Source organism: Mus musculus, chromosome X, assembly GCF_000001635.26.
Source record: "Mus musculus strain C57BL/6J chromosome X, GRCm38.p6 C57BL/6J".
Lineage (NCBI taxonomy): Eukaryota > Metazoa > Chordata > Mammalia > Rodentia > Muridae > Mus > Mus musculus.
Window position 1 is genome coordinate 73534166 of NC_000086.7, and position 15393 is coordinate 73549558.

Genomic DNA, 15393 nt, shown 5'->3' on the forward strand with positions numbered 1-15393 from the left:
CTGGCTTGGCAGTGAAGGAGACATCCCTGGAGGCTGCTTCTACCAGACACTGCTTTCCTGAAGCCTAGACGGGCCACCTGGAAAACAGCTGGTCAGTACCAAGGCCATCAGGCATGGCTTGAGCTTGTTCACAAATGAGAATTACCCATGAATGGACACCCTGGGACCACTTTGACCAGATGATGAATCTGAGGCATAGAGAGGGTAACTTGTCAAAATCCCTGGGTGCTAGTCCTGTGAGTATCCCAGGCAAGAAGAGTCAGCTGGAGCCTGGAAGATAACTGAGATTGGTAGGGCTTTGGGTAGAGGAGGCATTCTGATGGCTGGGACCTTTGCTTGGTGGGATAACAATAGGCAGAGACTCAAAGCTAGAGAGACACAGCTAGACAGGGCCAGGCATGTCCTCAAGGCTGCTAGGAGGAAAGAGCTCTGGTAAGTGGCTTTGGGATACCAGGTGAGGTGAAGGGATGTATAATGAGAGAGAAAAAAAAAAAACAGGGGATACCCCCACAACTACTAGGTCAGGCAGCAGTTACCTTAAGAAGAGTGGAAGAAGTAAGTGTTTGTGGGCATCCATGTCACCTCCACAAAAGCAGCAAGAATGAAAATTGAGGAGCCTAAAAAGAAGGAATGAGGGGAGCCCCCTGATCTAAGAGGGGATAGGGAAAGATCAGGACAGAACAAGGTTGCCTGAGAGCACTTGGGAGGAGGCAGTTTGATCAAGGGTTCCTGGGCTAAAAAGGAGTTCATACTAAGAACTCCTTAGTGTCCCTGGTGGGGAAAGTAGGGGTGGCTTGAACATCTGTAGTCAAATGAGTCAGATTTTGGTTCCAGAACATTCCTTGGACCAACCACAGGACTTCTCTCAGGTATTGAGATTTGGGGCATTCCAGGACTGGCCACCTTGCCTGTGTACAAGTTCTTTGTGCTGGTATCTGTCCACCCTTCCCACAAAAGAACCATCTCTCTGTCCCACCTAGGACAATGCTGCAGTTACCTGCCTACCTCAGGAGGGCCTGGGCTTAGCATGCAACAGAGGAAGGCCTACAGATTCCCTTTGCAAAACTTGACATTAAAAGTGCTCCATTAAATCCCATATGATGAGACATGTATTTCCTTGTGATAGTTCTTTGTAGCCCCTTTACCCATGCTAGGCTCTAACATCATCCAAGGATTTTCTTTATGTACAGCTAAGAAGCAGGATGGGGCTGTTGCCATGGAAATGCAACCCCTGAAGAGCGCCGAGGGTGGGGAAATGGAGGAGCGGGAAAAGAAGAAAGCCAACGTACCCAAGAAGGAGAAGTCAGTCCTGCAAGGAAAGCTCACAAAACTGGCTGTGCAGATTGGGAAAGCAGGTAGGTTCAGGCAGAGGCAGCAGGGCAGGAACCTGGAGGACACTGGGCTCCTGGAAGTAGTATCAGTTCCAGATGCTATGAATGCAAGGAACAGAATATTGTCCTGGCCCTAAGGCAAGTTCATGTGCAGAGAGGTGGATAGTATTCCAGAAGAGTGTGGCATATACTATAGGGCCAGAGGTGCAAGCCAAAGTTAAACATGACTGTCAAGTTCTGGGTACCACCCTCTCCCCCAGTGTGGCCTAAGTCACACACTTACATATTAACTAGCAGACTCCCTGACTCAAGGCTTCTGGCCACATCACAGTCAAGAGGCTGCTAACTTTATCAAGAATCTGCTGTCCAGAGCCTCAACACCTGAAGATGGCTAGCCCCTCACAGATGTACATCTCATATCCTCAGCTTTCTGCTCTTTATATCACACTGTTCTGGGGAAACTGAAATAAAGGCTGCCTCAGGACCTCTTGTTCCATAGAGTCATGTCTCGAATTGTTTATCTCAAATCCATCAACCCCTTGCAAAGGCCCTGACTGGACTCAGGCCAGCCATGACTACATTGTCCTCAACTTTTCTTCCCTCCTTTTCTCCCCCTCTCTACCATGGCTGGACAGGATTGGTGATGTCTGCTATCACTGTCATCATTCTGGTCCTCTACTTTGTGATTGAGACCTTTGTCGTGGATGGCCGGGTATGGCTGGCAGAGTGCACACCAGTGTATGTGCAGTACTTCGTGAAGTTCTTCATTATTGGAGTCACTGTTTTGGTTGTGGCTGTCCCTGAGGGCCTGCCTCTTGCTGTTACTATCTCCTTGGCTTATTCTGTCAAGGTAATAATACTACTACTTACAATTAATTCCATCACACAGACCCCAAAACTGGAGTGGGATGTCATTGGGCATCTTAGGTGTAGAGGGGACTAGGGAAGGCTAGGGATGCCTTTGGAAGAAAGGTACTGGGCAAGATAGACTTTACTAATACATCCTAGCAGAGGGTCCCACTGTAGCCACCTAACCCTCAGACACAGTGAAGGGAGCAGAAAACAAGCTGAAAGACCTCAAAGGTTCTGGGACACTGAGAGCTAATGGGAGAGTAAAGAAGAACCAGTGGAGTGTAGAGGGAAACAGAGATAACAGGAAATTGAAGAGGGAGCTCTGAAAGATAATTTCCAAGTAGCTTCCTGGAAGCTCACTGTTCCCTGTCTGATGGAAGTTGTTGGATCTTACATACCTACTCTCTCAGTTTGCTACCACCCAGCCCAGAGATGACCGATGTCACCAAATGGACTGTTACTGTTACTTACTCACATTGCCTTGATCCTTCTGAGTAAACAACTGAAGCATCTCACACCATCTTTGCCCATTACAGAAAATGATGAAGGATAATAACCTGGTACGCCACCTGGATGCCTGTGAGACCATGGGCAATGCCACAGCCATCTGTTCTGACAAGACGGGCACACTCACCACCAACCGCATGACAGTGGTCCAGTCCTACCTAGGAGACACCCACTACAAAGAGATTCCAGCTCCCAGCGCCCTGACCCCCAAGATTCTTGACCTTCTGGTTCACGCCATCTCCATCAACAGTGCCTACACCACCAAAATTCTAGTGAGCATGGCTAGGAGGGCAAATGAGAGAAGGGGGCAGGGCTGGTGGCATGGCATAAACCTCCCTGAGGGGTTCATTAGGTCCACTTGTAAATTTTGGGTTGCTAGGAATGTAGCTGAGTGGTATTGGTAAAGAATTTGCCTACTGTACATAAAGCTCTGGGTTTGCCCCCACCATACTATAAAAGGAAACACAGAGCAGAGGAGAAAAGCAAAGATCAAGGTTTAGGAGATGGCTCAGTCATTAAAAGTGCTTGCTTTACAAGCATGAAGGTTTGAGTTCGCTTACCAGAACCCATGTTTGAAAGAAAGAAAGAAAGAAAGAAAGAAAGAAAGAAAGAAAGAAAGAAAGAAAGAAAGTAAGGGAAGGAAGGAAGAAAGAAAGAAAGAAAGAAAGAAAGAAAGAAAGAAAGAAAGAAAGAAAGAGAGAGAGAAAGAAAAGGAAGAAAGAGAGAAAGAAAAGGAAGGAAGGAAGAAAGGAAGGAAGGAAGGAAGGAAGGAAGAAAGAAAGAAAGAAAGAAAGAAAGAAAGAAGAAAGAAAGAAAGAAAGAAAGAAAGAAAGAAAGAAAGAAAGAAAAAGAAAAGAAAGAAAGAAAAAGCTAGGCAACAGCCTGCTTGTAATCTCTGCACTGGGGAGGCAAAAACAAGTAGGAATTAGGGGCTCTAGGCCAGTGACAGATCCCATCTCAAGAAAACAAGAAAAAGCAAGAATTTTTGACAGGTACTCTTACAGTTGGGTGGGACAGGTGGGTTATAGACATCCTTTCTAAGCATGGTAAATAATGGAAAACCTATAAAGAGCCACTTTGCAGACAGGGTGCCCTCCCTGTGTTCCATGCCACCACCCCCTAGCTACACAATGGCCAAGATTGGTTGAGAACTTTGGCCTTGGGGATGGAACAGAAGGTACTCTGGGCCCTGATGCCAAGCTGATTATTCTTGCCTACAGCCTCCAGAGAAAGAAGGCGCTCTCCCACGCCAAGTGGGCAACAAAACAGAGTGTGCTCTGCTGGGCTTCGTCTTGGACCTGAAACGTGACTTCCAGCCAGTACGGGAGCAGATACCAGAAGATCAGCTTTACAAAGTGTACACCTTCAACTCAGTTCGCAAGTCTATGAGCACAGTTATCCGCATGCCTGATGGTGGCTTCCGCCTCTTTAGCAAGGGAGCCTCAGAGATTCTGCTCAAAAAGTGAGTGTGTAATAGGAAGAAGAATCCAGGGTTCAAATGGCAGGGAGCTAGTTAGCATTTGATTCACCCAGTTGTCTACTGTCAGACATCTGGGTTGTTTCCACATTTGGGCTCTTGGTCATTCAAGTACAGGTTTGAGTATGCATTCTTAACTCTATAGGGCACACACTGTCAATCAGCTTTCTGTTACTAGAATACTTGAGCTGAGCACAGTGATGAACACCTCTCTTCCCAGCTGTGTCAAATGATGAGGCAGGAGGATATACAGAATTTAGGAGTTTGAGGCCAATCTGAGAAACTTAAGGAGGCCTTGTCCTCCTACTACCACCAAAAAAGGAAAAAATAAACTCATAGAATATTTATTTAGCAGGGCAGTGGTAGCAACACAAATTTGATATCAGCACTCAGAAGGAAGATCTGAGGATCAAGTCCAGCCTGGTCTATGGATTGAATTTCACTACAGTCAGGGCTACACAGATTTTGCCAGATGAATAAATGGGACAATCCCAGAAAAATAGTTCACTAGACAGATTGGGACAAGCAGGGTATCCTGGAGGTGTCTTCTCAAAAGTCTTAGAGACCCTACATAATTTTTTAAAACAATTTGTATTTTTTTACATCTCTGAACTGTGGCCTTCCTAATTTGTAAGATTCTCTCTAGACATCATTCTTATCGTATCGGAGCAATGCTTGGCCTTCTAAAGTGACACTATCATTCAGCAACATGCTCCTTGGCTGGAACTTTATAACACAACTCTCTCTCTCTCTCTCTCTCTCTCTCTCTCTCTCTGTGTGTGTGTGTGTGTGTGTGTGTGTGTGTGTGTGTGTGTGTGTGTGTGTGCACGCGAACATATGTAGCAGCCAGAGGACTAATGTGGGCGTTGGTTATCTCCTTCCACAATGTGGGTCCTGGGGTCAAACTTAGGTCACCAGGCTTAAAGGCAAATGCTTTTACCTGCTGAGCCATCTTGAAATTTCTTCTGCCAGATTAATTAGTCTATCACCTTTAAATTTAACCTCACACCGAGTGTGAGAGCATGGGCAAAAGTGTAGACAAGATCTTTTCCATAGCATAATACAAATGGTCTCTAGTCCAATTTTCAGTATTGTCCTTGTTCTCATTTGAAATCTTGCAAGCACAGGTTTTACCGTTTGCATCCCTATTAGCATTCTAGTCCTCTGAGTTCCCACCAGAATTACCTGGTAAGATCTTAGAACAATCTAGGCTTTCTTTAATGCTGTTGTTGCCATTCTATTGGGTGGAAAGTAGGGTCTCTTGGTAATTTCAATTTACATTTCTTGAAAATTAGAAATACCACTAAAAATGAGAAGATGTTAGAATATTTCTGTTTCTGATGGAAATATAAAACAGTATTACCAGGGCTGGGGAGATGTCAATTACTCAGTGCCTGCCACACCAAGCAAAAAGACCAGCATTCATGTAAAAGTTGTGAGTGTCAGTAGCACACAGAGGCAGTGGTGGTGGGGAGAGAGACACACAGTTGACTGGAGTTCATTGGGCAGGCATTCTAGCTGAATGGATAAGCTCCAGGTTCAGTGAAAAACCCGGTCCAAAAACTACAGTAAAGAGCAATTGAGGAAGGTATCCAGGGTAACCTTGGGCCTACACATGTGTGTGCATACATGTATTTGTATACCTGCTTACATACATACATACACACACATACACACACACACACACACACACACACACTGGTAATAATGTAATATTATTACATTAATAATAAGTTAAGCATGGCACTGTCTTGTGACCCAACTGTTTTATTCCTAGGTATATATGTGATAATTCACTTTGGTTGCTACCTTAACTGTACTGAGGGGTGGTTAGGAAACTGGTACCAAGAACTAGGATCATTGCTTTCACCATACCTGGTCCCGTGGAAGAAAACTTAGGATTAACTTGTGATTGGACTTAGGAAATGTTTGGACGACCATGCTAGAGAGTTGGGTTGTGTTTTTCTTGTGCTTTAAATCTGTGCTCTATACTGACTACTAAGTCCTTATCGAGCATATAATTTTCTCTTTTCACTCTTCCAACATCGTCTGTAGATGCACAGATAGTGTCAAATCATGGTGAAATCCAATTTGTCTGTTTTTGCTGTTTATGCTTTTATATTTACTTTCTTATCTTTGGTTTTATTACACTTTTAAATTACTGTTGAATTATGTGTATGGATGCCTTGTCTACATGTATGTCTATGTGCCATGTGTGTACAGTGCCTATGGAGGCCAGAAGGGGACATTGGATCACTTTGAACTGGGTTTACAGCAGTTACAAGCTTTCATGTGAGTGCTAGGATTCAATCCAGGATCCTCTGGAAGAACAGCTGCTACTCTTAACCATCTCTCCATCCCCTATTTTATTTTATCTTTTGACATATGTGAGGATTTTGCTTGTTTGTATGTCTGTACTACACATATTTCTGTGCACCACACGCATACGGTGCCCATGGAATCCAGAAGGGGGCATCAGATCCCCTGAGAACTGGGCTTAAAGGTAATTATGTAGGTACAGGGAGTCAAAACCCTATCCTCTGGAAGAGCAGCCAGTGCTCTACACAGTTGAGCCATCTCCCTAGCTCCTCCTTTATTTATCGTTTGTGTGAGTTCATGTGTGTGCGTCATGTGCACATGCATGTGTACACACAAGTGGAAGTCACAGGACAAGGAAGTCTGTTCTCTCCCTTTACCATGTGGGTCCTCAGGATTGAACTCAGGTCATCGGGCAGGAACCAAGCACCTTGATCCTCTGAGACATTTCCTCAGTCCCCATTTGGTTTGCTTTTTGAAGCCGACTCTCCACTATGTAGCTCAGGCTAGCTTGGAACTCCCAGGTTCTCCTGCCTTAGCTTCTTTTTTAAAAAATATTATTTATTTAATATATATGAATACATTGTAGCTGTCTTCAGAAACACCAGAAGAGGACATCAGACCCCATTACAGATGGTTGTGAGCCACCATGTGGTTGCTGGGAATTGAACTCAGGACCTCTGGAAGAGCAGTCAGTGCTCTTAACCACTGAGCCAGCTCTACAGCCCCTGCGTTAGCTTCTTAAGTGCAGGAACAACAGCCATGTGCAACCATAAAGTGGGGTTTCTTTCACATACATTCCATTCCTTGGACCTAAAGAGACTGTAGGAAAGCTACAGTAAGCCTCAGGCTGCCATCTCTTGCCTGGGTCCCTTAGCCTGAGTGTTCACAGGTTGCTGTAACAAATGGCCATAAACCTGATGGCTTAAGATAATGTAAATCTTAGATGGATGAGACAACTGAATTGGTAGTGTTTTTGCCCAGAAGCCATGTAAAAATCTTGTAATTCCAACCCTGGTAAACCAGAGCAGAGATAGGTCGTTCCTTGAGGCTCTCTGCCCAGCTAGCCTACCCTACTTGGCAAGCTCTAGGTCAGGGAGAGACTGTCTCAGAAACAAAACAAACAAATAACAACTAAGAACAATAATCTAGTTCATTCTGGCTTTTACACAAATACACACACACACACACCATAAATTTATTACCTCAAATTCCTGGTGGCCAGAAACCTAAAGTCAAGGTGTGGTCTAAGTTGTGTGCTCTCTCTTAGGGTGGGAAGAGGGGATCTTTGTTTGCCTCTCCCAAGTTCTGCTGCTAGTATGCAGCTGCATCCCCCCAGTTTCTCAACTGTGATCACATGGTCTTCTCCCCTGTCTGCGCACCTCTGCATCCTGTTTTTTGTATGTGTGTTTGTTGGTTGGTTGGTTTTTTAATAATATCATTGGCTAAGGTCCCATCCTAATCCAGTATGACTGGCACTGTTTCCTTTTGTTCACTCCCTGCCCCTACCTACCCCACTACCCCTGCCCTGCCCCAGGTGTACAAACATCTTAAACAGCAATGGTGAACTCCGAGGATTTCGTCCTCGGGACCGGGATGATATGGTGAAGAAGATCATTGAGCCTATGGCTTGTGATGGCCTCCGCACCATCTGCATTGCCTACAGGGACTTCTCTGCTATCCAGGAGCCTGATTGGGACAATGAGAATGAGGTGGTTGGTGACCTTACCTGCATAGCTGTTGTGGGCATCGAGGACCCTGTGCGACCTGAGGTAGCTGCCCTCTTTCTGGAAGCTGCTGTAGTAACTATTCCCCAGGTTCAAGGTTGTCCAGTAGGTAGCAGGGTAGCTTTTTCCACACTGGATCTGCACACCGTAGGCTTGGAACACAAACACACATGGCAAGAGCCTCTTTCTCCCACCTTCCTAGATCTTACACCTCTTTCTGTCCTATTTATAGATAAAGCAGCATGGAAAACAGAGACTTGGAGTCTCTCAAGGCCATGGGCGCTTCCTTAGTGCTTTTGATCCCCTTGCCAAGCTCTCTTGTCCTTGACCTATGGGAATTCTGTGGAACCTATGGAAGTTTGCAGCTGTGATAGAGGCAAAATGGGGGGGGGGGGGAGTAGATCTCAAGGATCATGTGGCTGAAGCAAACACAAAATCAAAAGGGATGTCTGTGGTGGCCTTGACATTGGGAAGTCCCTAAAGCCTTTGACTTGAGCACTTTTTGTGTGATGGTTATATTTGTTGGTCTTTAAAGATGGGAGATCCTCAAGAAAATAGTGTGAAAGGGCCCTCTATCTTCCCAGCCCTGTCTGTTGGTATCCACCTCATGTTAGACTACTTGATCCTGCCCTTTAGCCTGAGCTTTGGCTCTGACAGGGGATGAGAAAGAAGCTGTGCATAAAGGATCACAAAGCAAAGACACTCAGTTCTAAAACAAATACTCCCTGAATGTAAAGAGTAGACATGGGTCACTCTCAGCAGAACACCCCTGTACTCAGTTGGGGATGGACTGGGCTGGCAGCAGAGTGAGCCCTGGAGCCAGCTGTGCAGTGATATTTTTGAAGATTTTCACCTCAGAAAATGTGAAACACAGATACATGTTGAGAAAGATATAACGAGGACCCAACCTCAGTGAGTACCTTGGGGAGTTCAGGGTAGAAACTCAGGACACGAAGAGCCTATTTCAGCGGTCCAAGGGAAAAGGTCAGTTCCTCTGTGGCTTAACGTGCTTGAGAGGGAGTTCCGCCATAAAGTTACTGGGGAGACCTGACATCAAGTCCTGATTCTGAGGCAAGCACAAGGGAAACCTCCATGGGTCTTAGTCAAATTTGCTGGGCTCTGGAAAGTACAGGATAGCCACCAGAGGGAGACAGAGAACTATGTCCACAGAAAGTCCAGCAGATGGACTGGAGTGGACCTGGGAACTTCTACAGGCCTCTACTCCCTGCTGTGATATGGGGGGCTTGATAAGATAGGGAATGGGTCACAATAGACAAGGAGGGAACAGGCTGCTCTACAAAGGAGGGTATCCTTTGGAGGAAGTGTTCCTACCACCTGGCTAGGGGACTAAGAGCTTAGAGACTGCATATGTGGGTAGGCCTTGGAGTAGTGGCTGCACCTGGATTCTGGGGTGAACCTTTGCCAAGCTCCTAGCTCTTAGGCTCATTATGGTCACTTGGCAGCAGCAGAGAAGAAGGCTTCCAGCCACTTTGGGAAATGAAGCTGAAGAGCTGCCTCATTCTCCTGATTGACAGGAAGTTCTCTTTACTGAAGGTCTTATGCAGCACCTTAAGACCTTAAGAGAACAGGATGTGTTCTTGAGATTTAGTATAAGGAGACACCACACACACACACACACACACACACACACACACACACACACACACACGGGGGTGGGGGTGGGGAGGGTGAACTATCACAGCTAGACTTTGCTCAAGGCCTGTCCTTCCCTATCACTTGACAGTTCTGCCTTTGATTATTGGATCACTGTCAAAGCCTTAAGTAGAGACTCCTCTGCTCTTGCTCACCACCCTCTATTTGCTTACTGGCTATCCCCAAACTGCTCTGTCCATCTGTGCCCACCCTACCTTCTCTAGTCTCCATAGGCCAGGGGAATAGGCTAGATCTAGATACCTCCTACATTCTTTCCTCCTCAGGTTCGAAGGGAACTCACTAAAGAATTCACAGACCTAGGCCTTGCCTCATTCAATTCTTCAAACTCTGAACTGGCCCTCCTCCCCACCTATGCTATTCCATCTTGCCTGTTTTGTCCCTTCTGCATCCCCAGGGCCTGAAGAGCCACACATATCATGTTTGGAAACTGCCCTTTCCATCTGTCCACTACTGGAATGATGTTAAAACCCCTAGGCTGGTCTCATGGCTTCCCACCCTGTTGGCTTGTTTTGTGCTTTGTGCTTGGAAGTTCTCTTTCTTTCTCCTTAGTTCTAGAATGCTATACTATTTGAAAAAGAAATGCATGCATTGTAACCCCAAGTAATGTTCCACATCCTCTAGTGAATAGATTGTGTAAAATCTACAGCTGAGACAAAGATTAATTCCTGAGGAAAATAGTTGAGTTCTATATCAAAAAAAAAAAACAAAAACAAAAACAAACTAGACAAGAGAGGGAAACATTCATAGCTAGGTCTATATATCTGCTCATTTCTGTGGCCAGGCACAGTGAAGGAGATGGCAGGAGACAGTTGGCTAGTGGGCTGGGGAGAGTACCTGCCCACTGTAGACCATCCTCGGAACTCCTTCACACCACACTCCACGAACCCTGAACTGGAACCATAGGGTTCACTGTACTGATAGATTTGCTGGGACTTGGGATCCTGAAGATCTGTTCCAAACACAAAATATGGGATTGTCTTGCCAGCCCCACCCATCACTCTTATATCTCCCAGGTCCCTGAAGCCATTCGAAAATGCCAGCGTGCTGGCATCACAGTCCGTATGGTGACTGGAGACAACATCAACACTGCCCGGGCTATTGCAGCTAAGTGTGGCATCATCCAGCCAGGAGAGGACTTCCTGTGCCTGGAGGGGAAGGAATTCAACAGAAGAATTCGAAATGAGAAAGGCGAGGTAGCTCCCTGCATCTCTGTCCTGAGCTTCTGCTTTCCCCATCCCTCTGCTAGCTTCCTAGTCATCCCAGCCACAGTGCCTGTCTGCAGTCTAGACTCTGATGTCTCTCTTATTTCCTCCAGATTGAACAGGAGCGGCTGGACAAAGTGTGGCCCAAGCTGCGGGTGCTTGCCCGGTCATCTCCCACTGATAAACATACTCTGGTTAAAGGTAACCAACTTTGTTCACCCTCTTCAACATGTGGCTATATCTGGCATCCCTGCATGTTGTCACTTGCTCTTAGGTTCTTGATTGGAAGAGCTTAGAACCAATGACTAGAAAAATTCCAACTAAGAATGGCTCATAAATCTCTTGTGAGGCTATGCTGGGGCCTAGCAAACACAGAAGTGGATGCTCATAGTCAGCTATTGGATGGATCACAGGGCCCCCAATGGAGGAGCTAGAGAAAGTACCCAAGGAGCTGGGGGGATCTGCAACACTATAGGTGGAACAACAATATGAATTAACCAGTACCCCCCAGAGCTCGTGTCTCTAGCTGCATATGTATCAGAAGATGGCCTAGTCAGCCATCATTGGAAAGAGAGGCCCATTGGTCTTGCAAACTTTATATGCCTCAGTACAGGGGAACACCAGGGCCAAGAAGTGGGAGTGGGTGGGTAGGGGAGGGGGGAGGGTATGGGGGACTTTTGGGATAGCATTGGAAATGTAAATGAAGAAAATACCTAATTAAAAAAAAGAATGGGGGTTGGAGAGATGGCTCAGTGGTTAAGAGCAGTCAGTGCTCTTCCAGAGGTCCTGAGTTCAATTCCCAGCAACTACACATCTCACAACCATCTGTAATGGGATCCAATGCCGCCTCCTGGTGTGTCTGAAGACAGCTACAGTGTACTCACATATATAAATAAAGAATAATTAAAAAGAAAAAAAACTTGTTAAAAAAAAAGAATGGCTCATAAAGGCTGCCCTCCATTGGAACAAATGGGGAAACTGAGGCCCGGAACAGGGAGACAATCATCTAATTCAGGCAATGATAGACCTTCCTTTCTATCAAATCATGCTGGTCTGTGTTAGTGAGCAAAAGACTTTGGTGGAAATGGGAAGGTGAAGCTATCACAATAAAGCCAGGAGCCTTGATCCCATAAGTAACCTGGAGCAACAGAAGCAACCCATACCAACCTCTGGCATATAGCCTTACCCTGATACACTCTGTGTTCCAGGCATTATTGACAGCACAACTGGTGAGCAGCGGCAGGTGGTGGCTGTGACTGGAGATGGCACCAATGATGGGCCAGCCCTCAAAAAGGCAGATGTGGGCTTCGCCATGGTAAGCCACTTGGTACCAAACCAGTTCATCACACAAATGAAATCCTGTCTCCTGGACTTAAGTTGGCATCAGAAAGTGAAGAGCCAGTGTCAGGGCAGGTGACAGAGTGCTAGAAGCTTCCTTCTCTCATATCTTGACCATTTGGGACTGTATGGAATCTGATCATTAATGAATGCATATGTGATTTGTTTAAAGATATTTGGTGTCAATACGTCAGAGGTGACAGTGGAACCCAACTGCACCACTGAAGAAAGGGAGGAACCATGAACAGTGGCTTGTCAACAATGGCATCTGCCCACAATCATCTTTTCTCAGTCCTCTCCAAGTAACCTCTGGCCCCAAGAGTGATGAGCAGAGACCACAGAGGGTTCTTCCTCTGGTTTCTCTCCTTCTGTTCCTATAGATCTAGCTCTTCTTGGTGAGCAGTGCCTTCTAGGCACTGCCCACATGATGAACCATGACCCCAACACATAGGGGGCAGGAGCCTTGTGTCATCTTTCCCAACTCTAGCAGAAACGAAGACCTTTTCACTCAGTCCACATTTGGTGTAGTCATGGGGTGGAGTAGTTCCTGGGCCTCACAACTGGGAGGACAGAGCAAGTTGAGCTTCCCAGAGTGGCTGGTGTCACAAGGCCAAGACCAAGACCAAGATGGGGTAGGTAAGGTCTGCACAGATTTGATATGTATTGCTGTGCCCAAGCTTGCGTGGTGGAGAAGCAAGACTCTGCCATGTAGCCAAATGATGGGCCCTTTACTCTACCTATACAGCCCACATTTCTCAGAGCTTTATCAAATAGCGAGAGCAACAGCTGGCAAGTAGCCACCCAATGGCAGCTGGGCATTGTGGAAGGCTCTATGGGTGTCTACATTGTTAGCAACTATGTTGTTTAGTAGCAAAGGCCCCCTCACAGCCACAAGTGATATCATGCAGTTTGCAGCAATAGGATGTTAGATTAAAACAAGTGCTATTCAACTAGGATCTTATTTAAAAGAGAAAGGCATGGAACCACCCCAGGTGAGCTGGGTGGCAAAAAGAGACTGAGAAATAGGCACTGTGTTTATGTGTCATCCCCCAGGGCATTGCAGGCACTGATGTGGCCAAGGAGGCCTCTGACATCATTCTGACTGATGACAACTTCACCAGCATTGTCAAGGCGGTCATGTGGGGCCGCAATGTCTATGACAGCATCTCCAAGTTCCTGCAGTTTCAGTTGACAGTCAACGTGGTAGCTGTGATCGTGGCCTTCACGGGTGCCTGCATTACTCAGGTGGGCACCAGGGGTTTCTAAGGGCAATAGTATGGACTTAAATAGGGCCATATTGAGAACAAGTGTTTTCTTTGCTGCAGATTCTTTTAATTGAAATCAAACTCACATACCAAAAGCCTTAACTGATCATGGTAACCAATTAGTAAACTTTTTAGTATATTCACAATGTCATACAATCACCATCTAGTTCCATCTACCATCTAGTTCCAGAACACATTCACCCATCCCAAAGGAAACCTTTCACCTACTAGCAATTATTCCACATCCCCCTCTAAGCACCCGACTGTCTCTATTTTTCTGTCTCTATTTACCTGCTGTAGACATTTTGTATCAATGGAATAAAATGGCATGTAACCTTTGGGTTGCTTTGTTGTAAAGGGGACTTGGCACATGTATGTGCTACAGAGCACATGTGGAGGCCAAAGGACAACTTGCATAAGTAAGCTTTCTCTTTCTACCCTGTCAGCCCCAGGGAATTGAACCCAGGCCATATGTTTGCACCTTTATCCACTGTGCCAGTTTGCTGATTCCACATACGTAGCCTTTGCACTCAGCATCTCATTCAGAATGTTTTCAAGAATATTCTATGTTGCAGCTTCGGCCAGTGATTTATTCATTTTCATAGCTGTATAATGGTCCAATAGGCCTCATTTTGTTTGTCATTAATCCACGGACCAATCTTTGGCCTACTTCCACTTCATTAAGAACACTCATGTCCAAGTTTCAATGAGCATATGCCTTCCACTCTCTTGGGTCTAGATCTGGGAGTACAATGGCTGAGTCACAGAGGATCTCCAGAGTTCCCCTTTCTTTTTCTTTTTTCTTTCTTTCTTTCTGGGGATTTTTTTTTCTTGGTTTGTTTTTGTTGTTGTTTTTGCTGCTGCTGCTGGTGGTGGTGGTGGTTTTGTTGTTGTTTTATTGGTTTGGTTTGGTTTGGTTTCTTTCCAAAGTTTTGGTTTTTTTTTTTTTTCTCTGTGCACTCAGTTCAATGGCCCAAGTTCAGTTCCCTGAGACCCACTGGGTAAAAAGAGAGAATTTACTCATGCAAGTTGTCCTCTGGCCTTCACAGATCTGCTTGTCCTAAAACTCACTATGTAGATCAGGCTGGCCTGGGACTCACAGAGACTCACCTGCCTCTGCCTCTTGAGTGTTGGGATTAAAGGTGTGTGCCACCACTACCTGGCTACATTTCCCCTTTCTCAATGATTTCATCCTCCCCATTGACTGGAGGGCAGAATTTACTGATTTCTTGTTAGGGATGGTTGACTTTATTGTTACCAAGTACTTAACTGGTTTTGCTGATCAGCTTGGCTGTTTCAAGGATGTGTGTGTGCACACTCACATACACAAGTGTGTACACATGAAAGTCTTTGTGTTGGCAAGGTGTGGATACATATGCATTCATGTTCATGTAGAGGTCAGAAGTCAATCTCTGGTATTCCTTGGAAACTATCTACCTTGTTGTTGTTGGTTTGGTTTTTTGTTTTTGTTTTTGTTTGTTTGTTTGTTTGTTTGTTTGTTTGTTTGTTTTTTGAGAGACAGCCTTTCAGTAAGACCCCAGCCTCACGGATTTGGACAGTCTAGCTGGGTGCAAGTTTTAGGAATCTTCACATCTTCATCTCCCCATCCCTGAGACTACAAATTCACACCACTGTGCCAAACTTATTTAACATAGGTTCTAGATGGTGAGCTTAGGTTCTCATGCTTGTAGGCAAGCACTTTGC

At 45.6% G+C, this 15393-nt stretch overlaps 1 protein-coding gene across 12 annotated transcripts in view; it reads left to right on the top strand.

Annotated features, from left to right (window-relative positions):
* The window catches only part of Atp2b3 (ATPase, Ca++ transporting, plasma membrane 3), a 70527-nt gene that overhangs the window by 31417 nt on the left and 23717 nt on the right, over positions 1-15393 (top strand). For all 12 annotated transcript variants that reach the window (XM_006528084.4, XM_011247614.3, XM_006528086.3 and 9 more), the window contains 9 exons: positions 1191-1355; positions 1967-2181; positions 2720-2962; positions 3911-4152; positions 8021-8255; positions 10898-11077; positions 11200-11287; positions 12295-12401; positions 13478-13669. In XM_006528084.4, the coding sequence (XP_006528147.1) occupies positions 1191-1355; positions 1967-2181; positions 2720-2962; positions 3911-4152; positions 8021-8255; positions 10898-11077; positions 11200-11287; positions 12295-12401; positions 13478-13669 (1667 nt within the window). The remainder of the gene's footprint in view (positions 1-1190; positions 1356-1966; positions 2182-2719; positions 2963-3910; positions 4153-8020; positions 8256-10897; positions 11078-11199; positions 11288-12294; positions 12402-13477; positions 13670-15393) is intronic.